Source organism: Echiichthys vipera (assembly GCF_963691815.1).
Source record: "Echiichthys vipera genome assembly, chromosome: 4".
Lineage (NCBI taxonomy): Eukaryota > Metazoa > Chordata > Actinopteri > Perciformes > Trachinidae > Echiichthys > Echiichthys vipera.
The window spans coordinates 31,456,451-31,483,926 of record NC_139829.1 but is presented as its reverse complement, the minus strand read 5'-3'; the positions used below and the strand labels follow the sequence as shown (position 1 = coordinate 31,483,926).

The 27,476-nt window shown below is 48.0% G+C and overlaps 1 protein-coding gene across 1 annotated transcript in view; it reads left to right on the top strand.

Moving 5' to 3' along the window:
• adgrd2 (adhesion G protein-coupled receptor D2) overlaps nucleotides 1-27,476 on the top strand; it is a 48,366-nt gene that overhangs the window by 10,446 nt on the left and 10,444 nt on the right. The window contains exons 8-18 of the mRNA XM_083912248.1: nucleotides 4,744-4,855; nucleotides 10,789-10,923; nucleotides 11,259-11,367; nucleotides 12,447-12,552; nucleotides 12,640-12,695; nucleotides 12,901-13,027; nucleotides 13,160-13,263; nucleotides 13,501-13,603; nucleotides 14,922-15,075; nucleotides 19,100-19,233; nucleotides 23,194-23,309. Coding sequence (XP_083768374.1) covers nucleotides 4,744-4,855; nucleotides 10,789-10,923; nucleotides 11,259-11,367; nucleotides 12,447-12,552; nucleotides 12,640-12,695; nucleotides 12,901-13,027; nucleotides 13,160-13,263; nucleotides 13,501-13,603; nucleotides 14,922-15,075; nucleotides 19,100-19,233; nucleotides 23,194-23,309 — 1,256 coding nt within the window. The remainder of the gene's footprint in view (nucleotides 1-4,743; nucleotides 4,856-10,788; nucleotides 10,924-11,258; nucleotides 11,368-12,446; nucleotides 12,553-12,639; nucleotides 12,696-12,900; nucleotides 13,028-13,159; nucleotides 13,264-13,500; nucleotides 13,604-14,921; nucleotides 15,076-19,099; nucleotides 19,234-23,193; nucleotides 23,310-27,476) is intronic.

The window sequence follows — 27,476 nt, the reverse complement described above, 5'->3', positions numbered from 1 at the left end:
TGTACACATGTGAAATCTCACTTGTAGATTCTGGGAAGTGTGTAAAGGAACTCTTCATGCACTGTGGTGGTGGTCGCCCAGGAAAAGCACCGCGGAAAGACCGGACACTGAGGTTGGGGACAACACCAGCTAACGTTGTCCAACTGGTGACACAGAGACGTTACGTAAAGAGCAACATACATTTAGGAGGAAGGAGCAACATGGTTCTAGTTCTTCCTCTATTCCATACTAATCTAATCATCATTACATCAGTTACATGAACCAATCTCCGCCCTAGTATCCATCCTACATCTAAACCACTCCGTTCATCCTCTTCTTACATAATCATCATCTACCCGAGAATGTGAAATAGGGAGAAAAGAAAACCATGGCAACAATATCAGCATCAGCATGCTTAGTATCTCTGTGTCACCAGTCAGACACCGTTCGCTGGAATTGTCCCTATTCACACACATACCTTTGAACAACAAGTAGCTCCCAGTGTAGGGGCTCCAGACAGAGAAGACGTACCATGAGGCCCACATTTTAAACCAAACATCATACGGGATTATATAACTTCAGACACTTCAGTAGCACATGGCTAATTCACCGGTGTTGGCATCCTTTTGACGACTCTTGTAAAACGACCTTTGTGACCAAATATCTAATATGGGCGGCTATGGCTTAGTGGTAGAGTGGGTCGTCCTCCGTTTGAGAGTTTTGCGGTTCGATCCCCACCTCCCCCGGTCCACATGTCAAAGTGTCCTTGGGCAAGACGCTGAACCCCGAATTGCTCCCCGTTAGATGGTCTGTAGATGTCCACTGCCATCAGTGTGAATGTGTGTGTGAACGGGTGAATGTGACACACACTGTGAAAGCGCCTTGAGTAGTCAGACGACAAGAAAGACGCTTTATAAGTACAAGTCCATTTACCAAATACCGTTTTAACGTCCCTATTTAGCCTTTGAGTTTACAACATTAAATGAACTCTAAAGATTACACCATCATTTATATTTGTAGGTTTAACAGAAAGTTTGATCAAATTTTGCCGAAATCGCTCCGACTGGGGACACTGATCATTTCTGAACCTCACAAACAAAAAATGTAGACAGCTTTCTCAGGTCGCCCTCCCACTGTGCCTCCGTCCCGTGCCCCGTGCTTTAGGGTCCTTGTCCCACCCCCCCCAGGCCCGTTTGTACTCACACTACCTGGGCCTCGGAGAATGCTTCTTGCTGCCTATACGTCATCACGCCGTAACACGTCACACGCATTGATGACGTCATGGCGATGCGTGGCTTTGTTTCCAGATCTTTCCGTAGACCTCGGAGTTTTTGTGCGTCTTGTCGACTGTTTTTGATTCTTTCTGAATCGACCAAATCTGCAGTAAACACTCCACCTCCGCATCACACCAGCGTGAACCTTTCACCGCCATTGTTTGAAATGTCCGCGCATGGTCCCTCCTTCTTTTTTCTATGTCCCAACAGGCGCACAGGAAATGACCTCAGAACCGCCGTAGGCCTCGTGCTCGTACACGTGCGCACGCTCGTGCTCGTACACGTGCAAACGTGCTTTACTAAAGCCCACCTCTCCCAAACGGGCCGTGGACGGCAAGCGTGCCGCTTCTAGGCGTGGTACGGTTGCACTCACACTGGTCAAAGGAACCAGACTTTAGCTGTGAAACGTCCTGGGGCACGGTACGGATGGACAGTGGGAGGGCGCCCTTAACTATCTAGAAATACTAGATCGTGGAGATGCTACAAGTTGTTACGCCATCTCTTAGTTTTGAACCTGCAGATAAATGTGAGAGGCAACTGATCACTGTGTGTCAAGTTGTTTTGTCATCTCTCTGTGATAAATAGTGTTTTGTGTAGGCGCCTATTCAGATGTTTAGAGGTATAAAGGTTTAGGACATCATGATGGAAGTATATGAAGCTCATTCTCATTAGTTGTTGCAGCAGGTTTGGGGTTTATGCCATTGGTCACACGGATTTGCTGCATCAATGAACGTCTTTCCACTGAATTGTGATTTGGGATCTATAACCTTTGACATTTGGAGATTTCGCATTTTTCAGCGACTGGATGTCGAGCACTTGTGTACACCGCTTTAGAAAGCCCTTTACTGTCAGTGCTAGTATGTCTGAATCTGAATGCTATAGGTGTTTAGTGTGCATCTGTAAAGATGCATGAGGCTGTGATTATCCTTGAGATCACAACAGCTCTGTTGATGCAGTGAGCACAAGTTTCAAAAACACGTTCTCACTACGATGAAAAGATTCCCACGAGGACTCGCATCATCGCACATGAATACACCCGGGCTCATCCAAGCCACGGAAGTCTCCGCTCTCCAGTCACACCTCATTTATGCAACTCAAGACTCGGCCGCCTATAACAGATGGTACGATTTGATTGGTGATTCAGGATCTTCTGACATAGTTAATGAGCGCCAGTGGTTCATGCCTGGGGGCAGCTGAGGAGAAGATTGAAAGTTGCTAGCGCTGCGTTTGCATTTCCAGGGTAATAGACTCCATTTTCATTCAGATATCTTGATGTCAGAGGAGCTCTTTGAAAACGGTCACGCCAGGTTTTGCCTTATAAAAACCTAGCTTAACTTTGGAGGCATTTAAGCTAGCATGACTTGGTTGCTACAAATGGATTTCTTACATTTAATTTAGCCTCATTTATCTTCACACTAGCTTTAAAACTAAGCCCACTGCACCCTCTGGAAGACAAAAGGTCCGCAGGCCCGTAGGAAGAAGTTAAGGGCGCCCTCCCACTGTGCCTGCGTCCTGTGCCGCGTGCTTTAGGGTCCTTGTCCCCCCCTCCAGGCCCGTTTGTACTCACACTACCCGGGCCTCGGAGAATGCTTCTTGCTGCCTATACGTCATCACGCCGTAACACGTCACACGCATTGATGACGTCATGGCGATGCGTGGCTTTGTTTCCAGATCTTTCCGTAGACCTCGGAGTTTTTGTGCGTCTTGTCGACTGTTTTTGAATCTTTTCATCGACCAAATCTGCAGTAAACACTCCACCTCCGCATCACACCAACGTGAACCTTTCACCGCCATTGTTTTAAATGTCCGCGCATGGTCCCTCCTTCTTTTTTCTATGTCCCAACAGGCGCACAGGAAATGACCTCAGAGCCGCCGTAGGCCTCGTGCTCGTACATGTGCAAACGTGCTTTACAAAAGCCCACCTCTCCCAAACGGGCCGTGGACGGCAAGCGTGCCCGTCCTAGACGCGGTACGGTTGCACTCACACTGGTCAAAGGAACCAGACTTTAGCTGTGAAACGTCCTGCGGCACGGTACGGATGGACAGTGTGAGTGCGACCTAAGAGGCTCAAAAACTATTTGTTCCTTCTGTACACTGAAATTACTCTTGGTCCCCATAATCTCACATCATCTCTCAGTTCCTATGTTTGATATTGGTGTTCGTCTGTGAGGAGTTTGCATGTTCCCCCTGTGTCAGCGTGGGTTTTCTCCACGTTCTCCAGCTTCCTCCCACAGTCCAAAGACATGCAGGTGAATTAGTGACGATAAATTGCCCAAAGGTGTGAACGTGAGCGTGAGTGGGTGTCTGTCTGTGTGTGTATGTGAGCCCTGTGATAGTCTGGCATCTAGTCCAGGGAGTTTCACGCTTCTCACCTAATGTCAGCTGGGATCACCAACAGACTGTTTGATTTCTTTCTATTTTGAATGCTTTCTTCTAAGCTTTTGGTTGTATAATGTATAATATATATATATTCATATGTATAATATTATATATACTATATCAGGGGTGTCCAAGTGATCCAGTAAAGAGTCGCTGTGGCTGCAGGTTTTCATTCCAACCAAGCAAAAACACACCTGACTCGACTCTTTCAATCACCTGAATTGTCTTCACACAGTTGATATGTTGGATCAGGTGTGTTTTTGATTGGTTGGATTGAAAACCTGCAGCCACAGCGCCCCTTTACTGCATCACTTGGACACCCCTGTACTATATACACACACACACACACACACACACACACAGACAGAAATACATAGATGCTATTTCTGCTCTGCTCTCTAGAGGGCAGTGTGCATCTGTAGATGACAGCTGACAAATGCTATAGCAGCCTCCATACATCTTGATTAAAACGTAGCTTAAGCTTCAATTCTTTTCACATTCTGAATGTCTGAATAACAGAATTCACAGAGGAAATCATGCTCTGACCAAGCCCACAGTGGGTACATCGCGTTCTCTCCAAACCCTATTACCAAGTCCTTTTTTTTGTCACTCCTGCCTCGGCGCTATTGATGTGTGCAACTTGATGAGGTTGCCTTATGACAAGTGTTTTCCTCAGCGCTTGGCTCCCTTCCCCCCAGGCCTCTCAGCGCTCCAAGGCCACCTCAGCTCCGACTCAATGGAACGGCAGCACTCTGAAAAACTGTGGCTGTACTCATCCATAAACCTCTCTCGCTCCGCGCCCAACTCTGTCTCCAAGGCTCATCTCTTGGATGGGCATATTGAACTCAGAAGGAGGGGTTTCAAAACACACAATGGCAGAAACATGATTGTACGCATCATTATAGGCCAGTCTATTGAGCGCTGTGTGCCCTCTTCAGCCGGTCTGCGTGTAGACTCTGGCTAACAGTTACCGGCGCTGAAAGCATTTTCTCATTGTGTGGCATTTAAATGGTTATTTTGAAATGTACCTCTTTAGTTTCGGCGACTGCTCAGCAGGGCAGAGTGGGTGAGTGTTGCTGTGGCTGAGTCGCCCGTGCTCCGTGTGTTTCAGGTTGTGAATGGCCCCATGGACGTGGTCAAGAGTATTGACCGAATGGTGACCAGCCTGAGCCCCCGCTTGATGGCAGAGACTGATCACCTGACCATTCACAGACCCAACATCAGTGAGTATCACACACACACACACAGACACACACACACACACAGTTGTAGAATGTCAAACAAATATAGCAAAGGCATTTTGGTACAAACAGATGACACATGAACCAGGTCTGGGTCCACCATGAAGATCCTTTAAAACGCTCTGCACTGAAAATGCCAGACGAACAGTTGACCTTTAAAGATATGCTCTATTCACCAATGCCCCTTTCACACATGAACTGCAAACCTTAGAGGTTGAATATGGAGGATCTTTATTGAAAGCTATATTTAAAAAAAAAAAAAAATACACCCACGTGGTGTTTTTGTTAGGGGAACAGAATGAAAGTTTTGCTTTTCCATTTAAAAAAAACAACATTTAAGTCTGATTTGAAAAAAATAATTTGACGGGTTTAACAATGAATTCCTGTCCCGTTGTGTTTCCATGGTAGCAGCCAATAGCGTTGGGTGTTGCTGGTTGCAAAGGTTGCCAGTTGTTGGGTGCAGCTACTGTAGGCTGGCACTGGGTGAAATGGAGTTAGCCAATCGTGCAGCTGCTTGGGAGCCTCAGTGAAGGGGGCGTTCTTTGTCCCAGCAGCTGAGTGAGCGGAGACGGGCAACAACCAGAGTCACTATAGGCCGAGCATTCACTCCATGGACTGAGAGAAAGGAGAGGAACGCCATTCAAACGCTAGCCCACATGGCTACGCTGCTCCTTGATGCTAACATCACTTTCATCTGCACTTAGCTGGAACGGCTAACGCTAACGGCTAACGCTAACGGCACAAAAATTTGTATAAATGATGGAAGTAAACAGTACATAAAGCTCATTCTCATTTGTGACAGCAGGTTTGGGGTTTATGCCATTTGTCAAACGGATTTGCTGCACAATCAATGAACTTCTTTCCACTGAATTGTAATTTAGGATCAAAAGCTTTTGACATTTAGCGAGATTTTTACAAGGTCAGTCGCCCTCTGCTTCAAAAGGACGCAAAGAAAGAGACCATCCACATGTGACTTCCAAGCCCCCACCACAGAGACTTCCTGTTTGATCCAATCAGGAAGCTCCAAAAGCGTCAGTTCTCTGAGTGTCCACTAGGGGCAGGTTTCATAGCAGAGTAGTTTCTCATTGAGCCCCATGTTAAACAGACCGTTTACACAGCATCATTAAACCTGTTTAAGGACAAAAGAACATTCTAGTCTGTGTGTTTAGCTCATATCTCCATGGCAACACTGAGTGGGAGGGGCTAGTTTTTATCTGATTGGAGGTTAAAGGTTATGAATTATTAGGGGCGTGGCCTCTTGAGTGACAGCTAGCCTCTGGCCCTCACTTCTCCTCGGAGGTAAACGTCAGCCAGATGGACGTACGCCCCTCCCCTCAACGTCACATACATGCCCTTTTTTGGTCAGAGGAAATGAGGCGGAGTCAAAGTCTGACAAGATGGCGACTCCCATAGCTGAGGACGATTGGATGAAGTTGAGAGAACGGACCTCGACGGAGACGCTACGTCCATTGTTTTTTTTTTTATACAGACTATGGTCTCATCGTACCGCGAGGCCCAGGTTATGAAGCCTACCGTTCTCGATGACCAATGATGTGGAGGTGGAGCTGGGGGGTCCAGAGGTGTCACTGGTCTCAGGACTGGAGGGGGCGAGTGAACTGACTCCCATAGGTGAGGACGATTTGATCAAGTTGAGAGAACGGACCTCGACGTAGAGGCTGCGTCCATTATTTATACATTCTATGGTGACTTCACACCCACGATATAAATACAAACTTGATTATCTATCTCATTTGTTGGTAACTTGTATGTATAATCACTCTAAAGCACCCCCTCGTATATTGCTTCAATAAATTTTGCATTCATGAATCTTCCACTGTTGAGTTCTGGTTGACACTCAAATCAAATGAATTCATTTCCAAGGTCATTTTTGAACCTATACTTGTTTTGTTGTTGTTTTGTATTGAGAAAGGCAGAATTTGAGTAAAACTTTATCAGATCCGACATACCATACCAATTGCCACTCACATTTGTTCAGGGAACTTCTAAAACCTCACTTTTTCTTGTAAGGAGTCCAGTTCTCCTTCCCTCTGCATTGTGAGGCTGAAGTGAGAATAATTTCAAGCAGATTCCTGAGATTATATAAAGTACTGACTTCTTAAAACCCAGCAGAAATATGCTAAAATTGCCATGGTGACAATTTTCCAGCACAGAATAATTGAAATTTAAATCGTGCTTAGAACACCTCCCTAGGCCACATTAACCAGCTCTAACTGGGGGATCCTGAGGCGTTCCTAGGCCAGTGTGGAGATCTAATCTCTCCACCTGGTCCTGGGTCTTCCCCGAGGCCTCCTCCCAGCTGGACGTGCCTGGAACACCTCCCTAGGGAGGCGCCCAGGGTTCATCCTTACTAGATGATCCTGACCCACCTCAACTGGCTCCTTTCAACGCAAAGGAGCAGCGGCTCTACTCCGAGTTCCTCACGGATGCTGAACTTCTCCCCCTCTCTCTAAGGGAGACTCCAGCCCCCCTCCTGAGGAAACACATTTCACACGCTTGTACCCGCGACCTGGTTCTTTGGGTCCTGACCCAGCTTTCATGACCACAGGTGAGGGTAGGAACCAGGACTGAGCGGTAGATCCAGAGCTTTGCCTTCCTCAGCTCTCTTTTCGTCACAACGGTGCGGTAGAGCGACTGCAGCTCCGCCCCCGCTGCTCCGATTCTCCGGCCAAACTCACGCTCCATCGTCCCCTCACTCGTGAACATGATCCTGAGGTCCTTAAACTCCTTCACTTGGGGTCAGGACTCATTCCCTACCTGGAGTAACAATCCACCGGTTTCCTGCTGAGAGCCACGGCCTCAGATTTAGAGGTGCTGATTCACACTGGGCTCCGAACCGATCCAGTAAGTGCCGAAGGTCACTGACCGATGATGCTATCAGGACAACATCACCTGCAAAGAGCAGAGCTGAGGTCCCAGCCCACCAAACTGCAACCCCTCCCCACAACGACTACACCACGATATCCTGCCCATGAAAACCAGGATTGGTGTAAAAGCGCAGCCCTGACGGAGGGTAGCCCCACCGGGAACGAATCCGACTTACTGATGAGGATCTGGGCACAGCTCTCGCTTTAAGTGTGCAGAGACTGGATGGCCCTGAGAAGTGACACCCTCACCCCATACTCCCGCAGCACATCCCACAGTATCTCCCGAGGAACACGGTCATGTGCCTTCTCCAGACCCACAAAGCACATGTAGACTGGATGGGCATACTCCCAGGCCCCCTCCAGGATCCTTGAGAGTGAAGAGCTGGTCGTGGTCCACGTCCAGGACTGAATCCACATTGTTCCTCTTCAATCTGAGGTTCAACTATAGGCAAACTCCTTTCCAGCACCTTGGAGTAGACTTTACCAGGGAGGCTGAGTTGTGTGATACCCCTGTAACTGGCTCACACCCTCTGGTCCCCCTTTTTAAACAGGGGAACCACCACCCCGGTCTGCCACTCCTTTGGCACTGTCCCAGACTCCTACGCAAGAATCTGAAGGCTTTAACTTCAGCTGTCATGAATTGCATTAAAAAATAATACAGTTTGCTTATAGGCAGGGGCGGGGTACTGCTGATGCAATCAATAGCATCACTCACCTTGCTCTTAAGCACCTCGAGGTCCCTGAAGCCTATGCACGTCTTTTGTTTATTGATTTAAGTTCTGCTTTTAATACATTACAGCCTCATCTGCTGATGGAAATGAATCAGATGAATGTAAATCCTTTTATCATGTAGTGTTTTGATTCCTTTATAACAAATAGAAGCCAGAATGTCAGGGTTAACAACACGCTCTCTGACTCCAAATCCAAATTATCGCTGCACCTCAGAGCTGTCGGCTCACCAGCCCTTTTTACTCCGTGCACAGATAATTGTACCAACAGCCACTTTGGAAATTGGATTTTCTTTTTTGTAAACTCTCTGATGACACACTGCCATCCTCAGCCTGTTAGGCATCAAAGACCGCTCATCCCTTTATTTCTAAGGTACACACTTTTGTTTAGTGGTATCATGCAAATAGCTTCATCATTAATGTCAGGTATATTGATGTGGTTTGTACTTTCTCTGCTCAGCTCAAATCTAAACGTACTCGTCTGGTACAGTCTGCAATGAAGGTAGAGGGGAGGACTGAGAACTTCTCCCTTCAACCAATTAATAGATAATAGATAAGATCCGAACCCCACCGTTCTGACGAAAAGAGAGCTGAGCCGGAAGGCAAAGCTCTCGATCTACCGCTCATTCCTGGTTCCTACCCTCACCTGTGGTCATGAAAGCTGGGTCAGGACCCAAAGAACCGGGTCCAGGTCCAAGCGTCTGAAATGTGTTTCCTCAGGAGGGGGGCTGGAGTCTCCCTTAGAGAGAGGGGGAGAAGTTCAGCATCCGTGAGGAACTCGGAGTAGAGCCGCTGCTCCTTTGCGTTGAAAGGGGCCAGTTGAGGTGGTTCAGGATCATCTGGTAAGGATGAACCCTGGGCGCCTCCCTAGGGAGGTGTTCCAGGCACGTCCAGCTGGGAGGAGGCCTCGGGGAAGACCCAGGACCAGGTGGAGAGATTAGATCTCCACACTGGCCTGGGAACGCCTCAGGATCCCCCAGTTAGAGCTGGTTAATGTGGCCCGGGAAAGGGAAGTTTGGGGTCCCCTGCTAAAGCTGCTGCCCCTGAGACCCGACCCCAGATAAGAGGCTGAAGATGAGATGAGATGATGAGATAAGATCCGAGTATGAGCTCTTACCATCCGGCAGACGATAGAGTCCCCAAAATGCAGACTGAACCATTTTAAAAACTAATTTGAGCCTACATTAATAAAAAAATTAAAATAACTAGACCTGCAGAAAGGTCTCAACGGGGTCCAAGTCCTTGGCGCAAGTCAGGCCGAGCAACCCGCAGTGGTGATGCAATGCGGACATGCAGGTCCATGGGCACAACGCAGGTCGCAGCTCGGGTGCAGCACAGAATAATAAATATAGAATTTTGCGTATAGGATAACAAAGTTAATCATCGTGTCCAGCCTGATGCCTTTAGTGTCTTCCACATGGTGAGGTGTACAGTTTGATAATTCAACAATGCTATCGGATCGGTATCAGGTATCGGCCGAGTTGGATAGGTGCATCCCTAATTTCAATGGATATGTATGGTTGTTTTTGTTTTGTTCATACGTCATCAAAATGGAAATGAACTGAAATTGAAATGTATAAATTCCTTAATGACATAACTTCAGGGGATATAGGGCGCACTCCCACTGTCCCTCCGTACCGTGCCCCAGCACGTTTCACTGCTAAAGTCTGGTTCCTTTGACCAGTGTGAGTGCAACCGTACCACGTCTAGGAGCGGCACGCTTGCCGTCCACGGCCCGTTTGGGAGAGGTGGGCTTTTGTAAAGCACGTTTGCACATGTACGAGCACGAGCGTGCGCACGTGTACGTGTACGAGCACGAGCGTGCGCACGTGTACGAGCACGAGCGTGCGCACGTGTACGAGCACGAGGCCTACGGTGGTTCTGAGGTCATTTCCTGTGCGCCTGTTGGGACGTAGAAAAAAGAAGGAGGGACCATGCGCGGACATTTAAAACAATGGCGGCGAAAGGTTCACGTTGGTGTGATGCGGAGGTGGAGTGTTTACTGCAGATTTGGTCGATGAAAAGATTCAAAAACAGTCGACAAGACGCACAAAAACTCAGAGGTCTACGGAAAGATCTGGAAACAAAGCCACGCATCGCCATGACGTCATCAATGCATGTGACGTGTTACGGCGTGATGACGTATAGGCAGCAAGAAGCATTCGCTGAGGCCCAGGTAGTGTGAGTACAAACGGGCCTGGAGGGGGGGACAAGGACCCTAAAGCACGGGGCACGGGGCGGACGCACAGTGGGGGGGCACCCACACACTCCCTTAAAGACATTGTTCTCCTGTCTGGTTCAGAGTTGGAGGTGCAGCAGCAGAAGCTTCAGGAAGGATCCAGAGGGTCCAGTTTCTGTGGACCTGAGACGGAGAAACACAGGAGCTCCGACTGCATTTCAGTCCCACATCAGAAGATAAAGGATCTCTATAACAACGGTAGGAAAACGCTGCGAGAACCAATCATCTTCCTCCTCTCGCACTTAACGGAGTCACTTTCAGAGTGTTTGCAAAGAGAAAAGACACATTTTATTAACCTAAGTCTTGCAAGTTAACGACTTTTGAATGTGCAGCATGCATTCACTTACTTACACTCCCAAGGTCTCGCAGTGAAGTGCAGATGGAGGCGCATTGTCGGGTTTTTGAAACAACCATTTATCTTGAACAATAAGTGGTCCTAAATAACCGAACCGCATTTTTGCTCAGTACTGTGTTTTTGTCTCTTGCGAGCTGAAAAAGAAAGAAAAAAGCCTCTTGTTGTGTTGAATCCGCAGGCTTCCATAAGCTCACGTTGGTGAACACGTGGTACGGCTCTCTGCGTCCTCTGTTCAATCCCGAGGAGAACATCACCATGGTTCCCACCGTCACCGACGGCAGCCACAGGTAACACACGAGCACAAGCGGAGCTGGAAATGAGCACTTTTTGTTTCCTTGTCATCTCCCTTTCCACTGCACAGTCACCGCGCCTCTCACCGTACGTGACACATGTTGACGGCTGCTGAAAACAAAATGTCGGCAGCTGACGAGTGGTTTTGTCACCGCGTTTGTGTTTTTGATGACTAATGTCAAACAGCTGATGCGTGTCTTTATTGTTTTTGTAAAACAGGAATAAAAGGAACCACGAACTGTTCAAAAATCATTAGAATTTAAGAATTAATACTTTATTAATCCCGCAATTCAATTTTTTCACTCTATTATTATTATACAGGTGACACACACACACACACACACACACACACACACAGACAGGGTGACTGTGGCTCATAGGAAGAGTGGGTCGTCCTCCATCCGAGAGATAGGTGGTTCGATCCCCACCTACCCACAATATACATGCAATTAATGGAGAGATGTCAGAGCGAGGGGGCTGCCAATGGATCGGCGCCCAGAGCAGTTGGGGGTTCGGTTCCTTGCTCAACAGCACCTCGGCAGTGCCCAGGAGATGAACTGGCACCTCTCCAGCCACCAGTGCACGGTCCATTTATGGTCCACACAGGGACTCGAACCTGCGACCCTGCGGTTCCCAGCCGAGTCACCTATGTCCAAATATGTGCACTGTTTGCAATAGTTGTACGGGGAATTTTAATTTTAAAGGTTATTATCGATATCTCATTGCGGATACAACGGTGTAATCCCAGCTGACATCGGGCGTGAGGCGGGGTCCACCCTGGACAGGACGCCAGTCTATCACAGGACACATAGAGACGAACAGAGACAGACAACCATTCACACCTACGGGTGATTTAGAGTCATCAATGAACCGAACACCTGCACGTCTTTGGACTGTGGGAGGAAACCGGAGAACCCGGAGAAAACCCACGCAGACACGGGGACAACATGCAAACTCCACACAGAAGGGCCCCAGCCGGGATTCAAACCAGGAACCCTCTCGCTGTGAGGCGACAGTGCTAACCAGTGCTCTCTGTGTCCATTGTTCTAATGTATGTATTTGTGTTCGTAACCAGGTATTTGGGTACCGTCCTCGGCTCTTCTGTCATTTCCACCACGGTGCTAGGAGACGACCAGCCCGTTAGCACAGCGGTTCGATTCCAGCTCCGGCACAGAGTACAGGTCGGCAAACTCTCTCACTTCCATCCAACGTTTTTCTCCTTTCTTAATTAAACATTATATTCACTTTATGTTCCGTTCCTATGACAGAATCCCACCGGTGCCGTGTACGATCCAGTGTGCGCCTTCTGGGATTTTGATCTCATGTGAGTACAGATGAATGTTTTCGCAAAAGCGTGGGCAATTTGGAGGTCTCATATTCCTCTGTGATACCGCACTTATCTCCCCCGTCTCATCAGAAGAATGTGATAAATGTTGCGAAAACCTTTAGATAGTAGAATATTGTCATTCTTGACATTCCTGTGTGTCTATGTGGATATGTAAAAATGTGCTGTGTGTGCGTCTAACTAGTCCAGAGGCCGGTGGGTGGTGGAATACCAAAGGCTGTGATGTGGTGTCCAAACAATACGGGTACACCGTGTGCCACTGCAACCACACCACCAACTTTGCATTGCTGCTGCAGATCTACGAAGCCCAGGTACCATTACTCCTCCAATCGTCGCTGTGGCTTTTTTGTGTAGACTTCCATAAAGTATGTGCTGCTATTTACAGCTCATGCTCTATGTTATGTCTGTGTGTTTGTGTGTTTGTGTGTGTGTGTGTGTGTCAGAGGAGCCCGGAGAACGAAAAAGCACTGCAGGTGCTGACGTTCATCGGCTGTGGAGTGTCTCTGTGTGGCCTCCTCTTCACCTTCATCCTCTTCATCGCTGTGGGGTGAGTCACAAACATCGCAGAGTGCACTCTGGAAAGCGCGGAGGGTGAAAAGCATTTCATAAAAAATCCTCCCAGACCCACATCAATAAACGCAGAGAGAGAGAGAGAAAGAAGCATTGGCACAGTGAAACACTTTTGAAAAATCCTGAGAACTACTGTGAGTTCTTCACGTAAATGCTGTGCGTGTGTGTGCGTGTGTGTGTGTGTGTGTGTGTGTGTGTGTGTGTACCTGTGTAGTGTCCCTAAATCAGACCGTACCACCGTCCATAAGAACCTGATCGTTGCTCTGGGCATCGCTGAGCTGCTGTTGATGTGCAGTGACTGGGCATCTGCCAATGAGGTGAGACTCCACTTGTGACATATGAAAGTTCCCAATATAATCAAATCAAAATCCTTTCCACACGACTCGCACTGTTCCGTACTTCAAATGCAGCGATTTCACTCGTACATTACTGCAAAACACAGTTCGGTTGGACGGTGATGTGTTCGCATCAGCAGCGAAATTCACTTTGACTCACATTTCTCCCACTGTGCCTCCGTCCCGTGCCCGAGCACGTTCCACGGCTAAAGTCTGGTTCCTTTGACCAGTGTGAGTGCAACCGTACCACGTCTAGGAGCGGCACGCTTGCCGTCCACGGCCCGTTTGGGAGAGGTGGGCTTTAGTAAAGCGTGTTTGCACATGTACGAGCACGAGCGTGCGCACATGTACGAGCACGAGCGTGCGCACGTGTACGAGCACGAGCACGACACCTACGGCGGTTCTGACGTAATTTATGTGCGCCTGTTGGGACGTAGAAAAAAAAGGAGGGACCATGCGCGGACATTTAAAACAATGCCGGTGAAAGGTTCACGTTGGTGTGATGCGGAGGTGGAGTGTTTACTGCAGATTTGGTCGATGAAAAGATTCAAAAACAGTCGACAAGACGCACAAAAACTCAGAGGTCTACGGAAAGATCAGGAAACAAAGCCACGCATCGCCATGACGTCATCAATGGGTGTGACGTGTTACGCCGTGATGACGTATAGGCAGCAAGAAGCATTCTCCGAGGCCCAGGTAGTGTGAGTACAAACGGGCCTGGAGGGGGGGACAAGGACCCTAAAGCACGGGGCACGGGACGGAGGAACAGTAGGAGGGCGCCCTTACAGTCGCCTATATTTGGGTGGAATAAGAAATAAAAGATACGGAGAACTCCATTCGCTGAACGGGGAATGTGTAGACTTAAAGTAGTCTAGAGGAAATAAAATAAACATAATTTTTGTGCTCGCAAAATATATTTTTCTGTGCTCAAAATCTCACAAATGTGGCACAAATATGACGCCAAACACTCTGAGGTGTCTCACAAACTAATAAGGGCTGGGTCTCCCTGAAATGTACAATGATCCAAGTCTCCGCAGGAGGAATCTGATGTTGTGTTGTGACTCAAAGCTCCTCCAGTGCAAACATTCAGGCACAAATTGAGGTTGTTCATAAGAAATATTAGCATTCGTGCGCCAGACCTCCGACTCTCCGCCCACGTCTGATTCGTCGATGTTGTCATGAAATCTTCCGTCTAACTCTTTGTGTCTTGGACGCTGATTCCTCAGGACCTACTGACTCAAACAAACATCTAAAACCACTTCTATCCTAATGATGTCTTTGTGCATTTTTAACCCTGTAGGCGGCGTGCTTTATGGTGACTGCGCTCCTCCACCTTTTCTTCATGGCGTCCTTCTCCTGGATGCTGGTGGAGGGCCTGCTGCTCTGGAGCAAAGTGGTGTCCGTCAACATCAGCGAGGACCGCAGGATGAAGCTCTACTACATCATCGGCTGGGGTAAACGCTCATCTCCCCTCAGTGTTTGGTCAGATTGGATGTATGACCTAGTTACCTGTACGATAGACGGAGGCTGCATGGATTTGATTTTCAAAGACATTAGAACGATGTGTTTGCTAATTAACTGATGATTTAAAAACTAGTAAATCACTGTTAGAACAATGTTTCCAAAAGCTGAATAATAGAGAGGGACTTAGCTTCCATGTCTGAAAAGCTAAGAAAAGAAATCCGGGAGAATGAATGAAAGCACTTGTTGTGTCTTTGCTGAGTATTCACATGTGTGTGTCTGTGGAGACATTCCCCTCCATAGACATAAATAAGTCTCCATGTTAGTGACGCCACTTACAGCCGTTGGTCTGCCGGCCCAGATCGCCACCAACGGTTATGCTGCATTCACTTGTAATTGGTAATCGGGAAGTTCCAGCTTCTGAGTCAGGCTCGTAGTAAGAGCAGAAGTGTAATAGGAACATGTGTGTGTGGGGATTTAAGAGGGGAACATATAGGGGATGGACGGACGGACGCTTGGATGCACGGAAGAGGGTGTCGATAAAGTTTACAAAAGACAAGAGACTGTGGATGTGACTGTGATGGAGGACTCTGAAACCTGCAGTTACATCTTAGTGCCAAGCAAACCAACCATGGAGCCAAGGGGTCCTGATGATGTTGCATTATAACCATTTCATGTGCTTGATGGAGGTTGGGTTGAATGCTCTTGGGTGCCACATTAGCACGCGCTGTTCATGGCCGAAAGAACGAGGTCCAGGTCCAAGCGTGTGAAATGTGTTTCCTCAGGAGGGGGGCTGGAGTCTCCCTTAGAGAGAGGGGGAGAAGTTCAGCATCCGTGAGGAACTCGGAGTAGAGCCGCTGCTCCTTTGCCTTGAAAGGAGCCAGTTGAGGTGGTTCAGGATCATCTAGTAATGATGAACCCTGGGCGCCTCTTTAGGGAGGTGTTCCAGGCACGTCCAGCTGGGAGGAGCCCTCGGGGAAGACCCAGGACCAGGTGGAGAGATTAGATCTCCACACTGGCCTGGGAACGCCTCAGGATCCCCCAGTTAGAGCTGGTTAATGTGGCCCGGGAAAGGGAAGTTTAGGATAAGAGGCTGAAGAGGAGATGTGATGAGATTTTGCATCAGATTTATGTGTTTAAAACGTACAAAATTTGCTTTCCCCAAGAGGATTTTTGGTCATTGTCGTGACATAAAAGGGAATAAAGGAATAAAATAAATAGATTTTCGTCCTGAAGCCACGCTTTCCGTCTTCAGGATGCTGCAAACTATGATCCTGCATCATCACAACAGCTCCTATGCCTCAGGATTTCCCCAGATTACCAAATTAAGCTCTAATTTAAGTTCTAGTTTAGAAACTAAACCAGAACCCTGAACCTGATACCTCCAAGATAATTATGTATCTAAAGGTCATGAGTAAGTGCAAACGTGAGCTATTATTTCACACATTCATTCACTCATCTACATCCGCTTATCCCGGGTCGGGGTCGCGGGGGGCTGGAGCCGATCCCAGCTGACATCGGGCGTGAGGCAGGGTCCACCCTGGACAGGACGCCAGTCTATCACAGGACACATAGAGACGAACAGAGACAGACAACCATTCACACCTACGGGTGATTTAGAGTCATCAATGAACCGAACACCTGCACGTCTTTGGACTGTGGGAGGAAACCGGAGAACCCGGAGAAAACCCACGCATGCACGGGGACAACATGCAAACTCCACACAGAAGGGCCCCAGCCGGGATTCAAACCAGGAACCCTCTGGACAGGACGCCAGTCTATCACAGGACACATAGAGACGAACAGAGACAGACGACCATTCACACCTAAGAATTATGAATCCTTCCCACTGCGTCTATATTTAGCGGCGTTGTTGTCGGGCTGACTGTGTCTTGACGCAGCTCCACCCTTTGACAGCTGTGATGCCGCATCCACGGACAAGAACTCCTGAACAAACCTACTCGACAAGTTCAGTCTGTCATCCCCTGCAAACATTCCTCCTGCAGTACTCTGTTATGTATTCTTGTCTGGCTCCATGTGCCTTGGGTCCCTGAAAGACGCTGTGAATGCAAACATTCATTCTTATTACAGGGGAATGTGGCTCTCACATTTTTCACTTTAATAGCAAATATGCACGTGTCCGCTCAACTCTTACGTCTTAACCTAACGTCTCGTGCTTTTTGTGCATCATTTAAATGAAATCACATAAACAAGTTCTCACATTTGCAATGTGTTTTAGTCAAATCAGCATTCTGAGCGACAGGAGACGGCAGTTAACGTGTGTTCAGCCGTCCCCGATGACCTGACAGGTGTAGAAATGTACAGAGAGTGGGATTTATTGTCCGTGGTTGAGCTGCTGGAGGAGTGGGCATGCGTGCGTTCCCTCTCTCAGACCTGATAGAGAGAGTTCATGCGGGGACACACAGGGAGAGGAGGGCACAGGCACACAGCTTCACCGAGCTGCAGCGGCTCCTCAAAGCAATTTCAGTCCAAAGCAACTGGACTTGGTTATTTGTCTAGGAAGACGTTTCACCTCTCATCCAAGGAGCTTCATCAGTTCATGTACACATCTGACCAGGCTGGGACTGGACCAGGACCATGCTGGGACTGGACCAGGACCAGGGCCAGGCTGGGACTGGACCAGGACCAGGCTGGGACTGGTCCAACTAGCTGGTGTGAGACCCAGGTATTTAACCTCTCACAAGGCCGATGATGTCACTGGAATCCTTTGTGCTCACTACTTCGGGTTGATTCCCTCTGGGGATTATTATCAATACCTGTTCACTGAAATGCTGAAATGACATCATTCACATCATGTAAAACGTACTATTTACCAAATGTTCAGGTATCAGATTTATGATTTATACCAAAACACAGGTTGTGCGCAAGCCCCCACCACAGCGACTTCCTGTTTGATCCAATCAGGAAGCTCCGTCAGCGTCAGTTCTCTGAGTGTCCACTAGGGGCAGGTTTCATAACAGAGCAGTTTCTCATTGAGCCCCATGTTAAACAGGCCGTTAACACAGCATCATTAAACCTGTTTAAGGACAAAAGAACATTCTAGTCTGTGTGTTTAGCTCACATCTCCATGACAACACTGAGGGGGGGGGGGGCTAGTTTTTATTTCACTGGAGGTTAAAGTTTATGAATAATTAGGGGCGTGGTTTCTTGAGGGACAGCTAGCCTCTGACCCTCACTTCTCCTCGGAGGCTAGTTGTCAGGGTTAGCATCATTAGCATGCTATCTCCGTCACCTGGACATGGACTGCGGTCATCGGTGTGGTGATGTTGCCATAGTGACAAGATGGTTTGCTCTTAGAACGACTGAACAAGCAGATGGTTTAGGAACACACCATGTTAGCGTTAGCTCATTTATGCTAATTCAATAGCCGCACTTGCACCATGACCACATGGCTACGCTGCTCCTTGATGCTAACATCACTTTTATCTGCACTTAGCTGGAACGGCTAACGCTAACGGCTAACGCTAACTGTCAGTCAAACTCCTCTAATCCTTGTTTTGATGCTGTGATTTTCTGGAGGGGACGGGTTCAAACAGGCTCAAACAGACTCCGGTCTCCTGGAGCTACTGGGCCGGGTCTGACCAACCTGGCAACCCCACTGCTGGACTTCTTTTTTGTTGTGACGACGATCTTGAGACACTAGATGGAGCTGTTCTGCTCGTTCTCCACAATCAACCTTTAACATTTCCTTCACAGTGACTGACCTGTTGTCACTTCAAACATTGTGTGGTGGACGTGTCGTCGTGTCGTGTCACGTTATCGGGAACCTTAACCCAGTTGTTTGTAAAAACATCCCGCAGCTGCTACTTTTCGTGTTTCGAGTGTTATGTCGCCAAGAACTGTGTGTGAACAAACAGATTCTCAACAGGAAGGTGTTCCTCTGTGCTCTCCGCGCCGAAGTGCCCGACGTTCCCCGTCAGACTAAATAGACCGTAGAGTAAATATGTATTCAAACCTGCTGATTCTTTTGTTTTCTCTTGTCGTATTGTTTTCCAGGACTGCCCGTTCTCATCGTCGGCGTAACACTGGCGGTATCAGTGGATAAGTACAAGGCAGATGATCACTGCTGGCTCAATGTGAAGACTGACACCATCTGGGCCTTTGTGGGACCTGTTATATTTGTCTTGGTGGTATGTAATCTGTGTGTATGTGTGTGTGTGTGTGTGTGTGTGTGTGTGTGTGTGTGTGTGCGCGTGTGTCGTCATTTTGTGGTGGTTTTGCATCTATTTACAGTCAAATTGCATCTTTTTGTGGTGGTTTTGCATCTATTTTTAGTCATTTTGCATCTTTTTGTGCTGGTTTTGCATCTTTTTTTAGTCATTTTGCATCTTTTTGTGATGGTTTTCATGTCGTGCGTTTGTGTGGGTGTGTGTGTGCGTGCGTGTGTGTGTGTGAAGTTTATTTGTGGACCTTTTTAAACCCTTTTCCTTTGAAAACTCTTTAAATCTAGAAAATTGTTTCATGTTGAATTTGAAAGTGTTTTTAATGACTTTAACATATTTTAAATGTGTTTAGTTTGCAGTGAAAGGGAGGAACAATAATGAGGATAAACTGTATTTAATTCATATTAAATGTAGGTTATACACACTCTGCACACTGGGCTCAAGGCTGAAGAGACCACATACAGTAGATATGCTTATTTATTTATTTATATTTGATTTGACAGGGACAGTGCATCTCTGTAAATATACCAGATTCAGTCAGAAGTCTGTGTCCAGATGTAACAACAGGCAAATAACAAGAAGGGTTAAAAAAACAACACATTAAATAAGATAAGAACAAAACTCTCTGATAAAACGTTAATCATAACCACTTATCCTGTAAATATGATAGAGTTCAAGGCATCAAATACAAAAAGCACGCAGGACAAACAAGAGTCAGCGTCAGACTAATGCAAGTAAAGGTAAAAATACATAAAGCGAGGCATGTGCAGCACGTCCAGGCGGCAGCACCGGAGCAGACGGGACACGCACACGACAGAGCAACACACAGCAACACACAGCAACACACAGCAGCACTGCAACACGCAGCAGCACTGCAACACACGGCAACAGGGCAACACACAGCAACAGGGCAACACACAGCAGCACTGCAACACACAGCAACACTGCAACACACAGCAACACGGCAACACACAGCAACACACAGCAGCACTGCAACACACAGCAGCACTGCAACACACAGCAGCACTGCAACACACAGCAGCACTGCAACACACGGCAACAGAGCAACACACAGCAACACGGCAACACACAGCAACACACAGCAGCACTGCAACACACAGCAGCACTGCAACACAGCAACACACAGCAACAGGGCAACACACAGCAACAGGGCAACACACAGCAACACGGCAACACACGGCAACACAGCAACACACGGCAACAGAGCAACACACAGCAACAGGGCAACACACAGCAGCACTGCAACACACAGCAGCACTGCAACACACAGCAGCACTGCAACACACAGCAGCACTGCAACACACGGCAACAGAGCAACACACAGCAACACGGCAACACACAGCAACACACAGCAGCACTGCAACACACAGCAGCACTGCAACACAGCAACACACAGCAACAGGGCAACACACAGCAACAGGGCAACACACAGCAACACGGCAACACAGCAACACACGGCAACAGAGCAACACACAGCAACAGGGCAACACACAGCAACACGGCACCACACAGCAACACGGCACCACACAGCAGCACTGCACCACACAGCAACAGAGCAACACACAGCAACACAGCACCACACGGCAGCACTGCAACACACGGCAGCACTGCAACACACGGCAGCACTGCAACACACAGCAGCAGAGCAACACACAGCAGCACTGCAACACACAGCAACACACAGCAGCACTGCAACACACAGCAGCACTGCAACACACAGCAACACGGCAACACACAGCAACACGGCACCACACAGCAACAGAGCAACACACAGCAACACGGCACCACACAGCAGCACTGCAACACACAGCAACACTGCAACAAACAGCAACACACAGCAACACTGCAACACACAGCAGCACTGCAACACACAGCAGCACTGCAACACAGCAACACACGGCAACACACAGCAACAGGGCAACACACAGCAACACTGCAACACACAGCAACAGGGCAACACACAGCAGCACTGCAACACACAGCAGCACTGCAACACAGCAACACACGGCAACACACAGCAACAGGGCAACACACAGCAACACAGCAACACACAGCAACACGGCAACAGAGCAACACACAGCAACACGGCACCAAGACAAAAGCAAAGAAGCAAACAAGAACATTTCTATCGTGTGTCAGTCACAAACGAACAATAGCAACAAAGAAAGAAACATTTCTCAACCCTTTTTTACTTTAGAACTATATTTCAGCAGAGGTCGACAGTTTACTGCAGATATGAAATGCCTTTTTTACAGGTTCTTGTTAATCAGTGTGTCGTCAACATCAGCCGAGCTCTGGAGGGAGCATTCTTCTAAATGCACGTGTTTAAAAACTACGTAGGCAACAGAACCACATGGTTGGGTTAAGAAAAGTCACGAGAGGCGACTTCTTGTTAAAAACAACAATGGCAACTCCTTAAGAGGTCAGCATAGGGCGCCCTCCCACTGTGCCTCCGTCCCGTGCCCCGTGCTTTAGGGTCCTTGTCCCCCCCTCCAGGCCCGTTTGTACTCACACTACCTGGGCCTCGAAGAATGCTTCTTGCTGCCTATACGTCATCACGCCGTAACACGTCACACGCATTGATGACGTCATGGCGATGCGTGGCTTTGTTTCCAGATCTTTCCGTAGACCTCTGAGTTTTTGTGCGTCTTGTCGACTGTTTTTGAATCTTTTCATCGACCAAATCTGCAGTAAACACTCCACCTTCGCATCACACCAACGTGAACCTTTCACCGCCATTGTTTTAAATGTCCGCGCATGGTCCCTCCTTCTTTTTTCTATGTCCCAACAGGCGCACAGGAAATGACCTCAGAACCGCCGTAGGCCTCATGCTCGTACACGTGCGCACGCTCGTGCTTGTACACGTGCAAACGTGCTTTACTAAAGCCCACCTCTCCCAAACGGGCCGTGGACGGCAAGCGTGCCGCTCCTAGACGCGGTACAGTTGCGCTCACACTGGTCAAAGGAACCAGACTTTAGCCGTGAAACGTGCTTGGGCACGGTACAGATTGACAGTGGGAGTGGGAATATATATATATATATACGTATACAGAACCACAGAACATTGCAGCTTTGTTTTGTCTTTAGCACTTTTTATTCAATTTCAGTGTATTTTTTGTTTGTTTCTACACCTGCATACATGTACATGCATGTCTGCTCTGAGTAGGAGCTGCTTTAATATCATTGTACTGTGTTTAGGGAGGGAGACACGGTGGTGTGGTGGTTAGCACTGTCGCCTCACAGCAAGAGGGTTCCTGGTTTGAATCCCGGCTGGGGTCCTTCTGTGTGGAGTGTGCATGTTCTCCCCGTGTCTGCGTGGGTTTTTTCCGGGTTCTCCGGTTTCCTCCCACAGTCCAAAGACGTGCAGGTGTTCGGTTCATTGATGACTCTAAATCACCCGTAGGTGTGAATGGTTGTCTGTCTCTGTTCGTCTCTATGTGTCCTGTGATAGACTGGCGTTCTGTCCAGGGTGGACCCCGCCTCTCACCCGTTGTCAGCAGGGATCGGCTCCAGCCCCCCGCAACCCCGACAGGGACAAGAGGCTGAAGATGAATGAATGAATGAATGTGTTTAGGGATAAAAAGGCATTCTTGTTCTAACTCTAATTCTGATTTACATCATACATGATCAATGATCGGATTCACTTCAAGTCTGAGTCTCTGCTGCCAACACAAGACTAAGCTCCTGCGTTCCCCCTCTATATATTGTCTCTATATTCTACGCTTCCACCTCAGACGCCAGGTGCAGGGAGTATTGTTTAGCGTGCTGTGATTTCCTGCGGCCTGCGGAGGAGGGTAAACGTGCCCTCCTCTGCATGCGGGCTTGAGGCCAAGTGGATCTGCAGCGACATGTCTCGTGTTTGCCGGAGGAGGCCGTGTTAATGCTGTTGTCCTCTCTTGCCTGCAGGTCAACGCGGTTGTGCTGTGTCGGGTTGTCATGGTGACCGTTTCCAGCGCTCGCCGTCGCGCTAAGATGCTCAGTCCAAGCTCGGCGTCAAAGATGCAGACCTTTGACCTCACCTGGTGAGATGCAATGCTCTCTCTCCCTCTCTCCCTCTCTCACTCTCTTTCTCTCCTCCTGCTTTTTGTGCGCCCGCTCACACATACACACACACACACACTCCCTCCTTCTCTCTCACACACACGTACTCACTGTTTCCTTTTTGGTCGAGCAAGGCGCAGTCAATAGAGACAGTGTGAGAGATTCTGGTTCTCATGTGGGGGCTGTACAGAGTTGTAGCTTATCAGCGTAACACCTGGTCCCAACACAACTGTGTGCAGCCTCGTCTGTCGTGTAACGGCGCTAACGCTGCTGCTGCTGCTGCTGCTGCTGCTGCTGCTGCTGCTGCCGCCGAGCACTGGCAGTGGTTATAACTACACTATTCAATTCAATTTTATTTACAGTGCCAAATCATAGCCAAAGTGATCTCAGGACACTTTACAGAGTAGGTAAAGACCACACTCTATGACTTATTTATGATTTACACAGACCCAACAATTCCCCCGTAGAGTACGGTGGCAACGAAAACCTTCACTATAACAGACAGGAACGTCAGACAGACCCAGCTCTGTGGAGGACGCACATCTGTCTGCACCGGAGAGAGGAAGAGAAGGAGAGAGAGAGAGAGAAAAGACGGACAGATGGACAGAGAGAGACAATATAATCATATGTATAGTAATGTGTAATACTGTACACGGTGGATAAGCACCTCGTACAACCAAATTTCTTTCTGAACTATCCCTTTAAGGTTTTTACCCTTAAAGGGATAGTCCTGCGTAAAATCATCCCAGGGTCTTTTTACGGCAAAAACACCCATCAAATAATCCGAGACAGTTTTTTTCGTGTAACAACTATTAACAGAGAAATCCAAGGGAGTCGCTAACAGTCGTTAACAGCCGAACGTGGCTAACAGTGATTAGCTCGGGGCAGCACGGTGAAGGCATTCAAAGGTCTTTTTTAACCACTAATGCTGCTGAAAATAACAGCAAACCTCTGCAGCAGCATGACAAGAGTCCCTACACACAAAACAAAGCAGCAACAGCGTAGTTAGTGAAGCCAGAGTTTATTAAAAGAGTGTTTTAAAGACTTACCTACTGGCCCCTGTACCAGCTCCTCTCATAGTAAAGTCCATTACAGTGGATTACCAAAGTCAATCCCAAAGGAAGGAGCCCATTGGTGCTTTGTTTTGTGTGTAGGGACTCTTCTCATGCTGCTGCAGAGGTTTGCTGTTATTTTCAGCAGCATTAGTGGTTAAAAAAGACCTTTGAATTCCTTCACCGTACTGCCCCGAGCTAATCACTGTTAGCCACTGTTAATTGTTGTTACACGAAAAGTTGTCTTGATGGCCAACAATGTGTCAGCACGACTCTTCTACATTCGTTAAAACACATTTGAAAGTCATCGGCGGCAGGTGTGTGTTTGATCGTGTCAGAATAAACTGCAGTGTGTGTGTGTGTTCATGGTAATAAAGGGACATGCCCCCCAGTACAGCAGGCTATGATACACACACATACACACACACACACACACACACACCTGTTAGTAGATTGTTCCAGTGATCGTCTGGCCTTCCTGGGGTTTGTTCACAATAACAAAAATATAGAATAACAGCAGACTCGCCCTTTAAAGGAGCCAGTTTGTCCTAAAATATATTTACAACATGTGTATTTCCTGTTACAGCCACTCCACGTCACCTTTGAATACACACGCTGCTGTGATGTTGGCGTGAGAGGCTGAGCAGCAAACACAATCCCCCCCTTTTCATTGTGTCAGCTCGGTCTATGTTGCTATGGTTACAGGTCGTTTTAGTTATGCATGCGAGCAGCATTTCTTGCACTTTAGCCACTTCTAACTACAGTGCAGACGACTTCCTCCCATAACATAATTATTTGATGCATTTCTGGCAAAACGTAGAAATGTTCATGACATTAAAGGGTCATTAAACATATTACCTTTGTCTTATAGGACCTTGTTTTTAGCAGTGTGCAAAACATGTGCTAAAGTGCCCTTTAAGAGCCAAAACGTGTGCTAAAGAGCCCTCTAGGAGCCAAAACATGAGCTAAAGACCACTCTAGGAGCCAAAACATGCGCTAAAGATCACTCTAGGAGCCAAAACATGAGCTAAAGACCACTCTAGGAGCCAAAACATGCGCTAAAGATCACTCTAGGAGCCAAAACATGCGCTAAAGTGTCCTCTAGGAGCCAAACGTGTGCTCAAGAGCTCTCTAGGAGCCAAACGTGTGCTAAAGTGTCCTCTAGGAGCCTAAACCTGTGCTAAAGAGCCCTCTAGGAGCCAAAACATGTGCTAAAGTGTCCTCTAGGAGCCAAAACATGTGCTAAAGAGCCCTCTAGGAGCCAAACGTGTGCTAAAGTGTCCTCTAGGAGCCAAACGTGTGCTAAAGAGCTCTCTAGGAGCCAAACGTGTGCTAAAGTGTCCTCTAGGAGCCTAAACATGTGCTAAAGAGCCCCTCTAGGAGCCAAACGTGTGCTAAAGAGCCCCTCTAGGAGCCAAAACATGTGCTAAAGTGTCCTCTAGGAGCCAAAACATGTGCTAAAGAGCCCTCTAGGAGCCAAACGTGTGCTAAAGTGTCCTCTAGGAGCCAAAACGTGTGCTAAAGAGCCCTCTAGGAGCCAAACGTGTGCTAAAGAGCCCTCTAGGTTGGTTTGGACGCTGCTTAGACTTTGCCAAATTTTCTCAGCTGCAAAATGGTCTCACGAGGATAATTTACTTTAGCATATTGCATGAATTGATAAGACATGTATGTGTGTTTTAGTATTTTGAGTATTAATGAGGTTATTATGGCTGAGGAGAGACTTGGATCTATTTTCATATTCATTTAAAAAGACCTTTAACTCAACATGCGGCAGACACGCACAAACCAACTGGTGGGCTTTGAATCTTCTTGCTGCAAACACACCAACACACACGCACATTCAACATTGATTGAATTCCTGCATTTCCCTTCTATATCTTTATTTCCTCTATATTCTATTTTTCTGTCTGAATGAAATGCGCCCCCCCCCCCCCTCGCAGTGCCTCCTTCATTCCCTCACGAACGCGCTGGAAGTAAATGCCTGTGCCGGCTCGAGAGCGTTCCGCGAATTAGAGGAAAAAAACGACTTTCAAAAATAGAAGAGGAGAAGCGAGGGAAGTGCCGGCTTTGTCCTTGCAGACACAGTGCAGTCTCCAAACTCAATCTTTCTACCCAGGTGCAGCGGCGTGACAACAATAGTGGTTCGAACAAAGGCAACCTTTACTGCCTTGCCCCGTGAAATGGTTATTGGCCGCATAAGCACCAGGATCACTAAAGGGAACAGAAGTGGGACCGTGGTGGGCGGGGGAATCTATTGCTGTGCGGAGATGTTTGATGAGGATTCAAGGAGGAGAGATTGTCATCGAAATACCTTGAAAACTTCACTTTGTACTCGTGTTTTATTCGATTGGTTACTACATAGTTTCTCTTTGTCAAACAAAATGTTGGAAGCAGCCGCAATAAGATGTGAAGTTTATTTCAGTGGTCTTTCAGGGTGCACTCACACTGTCCTTCCGCACCGGGCCAAGCCCTCTAGGAGCCAAACGTGTGCTAAAGTGCCCTCTAGGAGCCAAAACATGTGCTAAAGTGTCCTCTAGGAGCCAAACGTGTGCTAAAGTGCCCTCTAGGAGCCAAAACATGTGCTAAAGAGCCCTCTAGGAGGTGGTCTTTTAGGGCGCACCAGGCCAAAACAGGTTTTTCGGGTCAAGCCTAGTGCGTTTGACCAGTGTGAGTGCAACCGCTCCGCGGATAACTGCGGCACGCTCGCCCTCCACGGCCCGTTTGGGAAAGGTGGGCTTTAGTAAAGCACGTTTGCACATGTACGAGCACGAGCGTGCGCACGTGTACGAGCACGAGGCCTACGGCGGTTCTGAGGTCATTTCCTGTGCGCCTGTTGGGACATAGAAAAAAGAAGGAGGGACCATGCGCGGACATTTCAAACAATGGCGGTGAAAGGTTCACATTGGTGTGATGTGGAGGTGGAGTGTTTACTGCAGATTTGGTCGATGAAAAGATTCAAAAACAGTCGACAAGACGCACAAAAACTCCGAGGTCTACGGAAAGATCTGGAAACAAATCCACGCATCGCCGTGACGCATCAATGCGTGTGACGTGTTACGGCGTGATGACGTATAGGCAGCAAGAAGCATTCTCCAA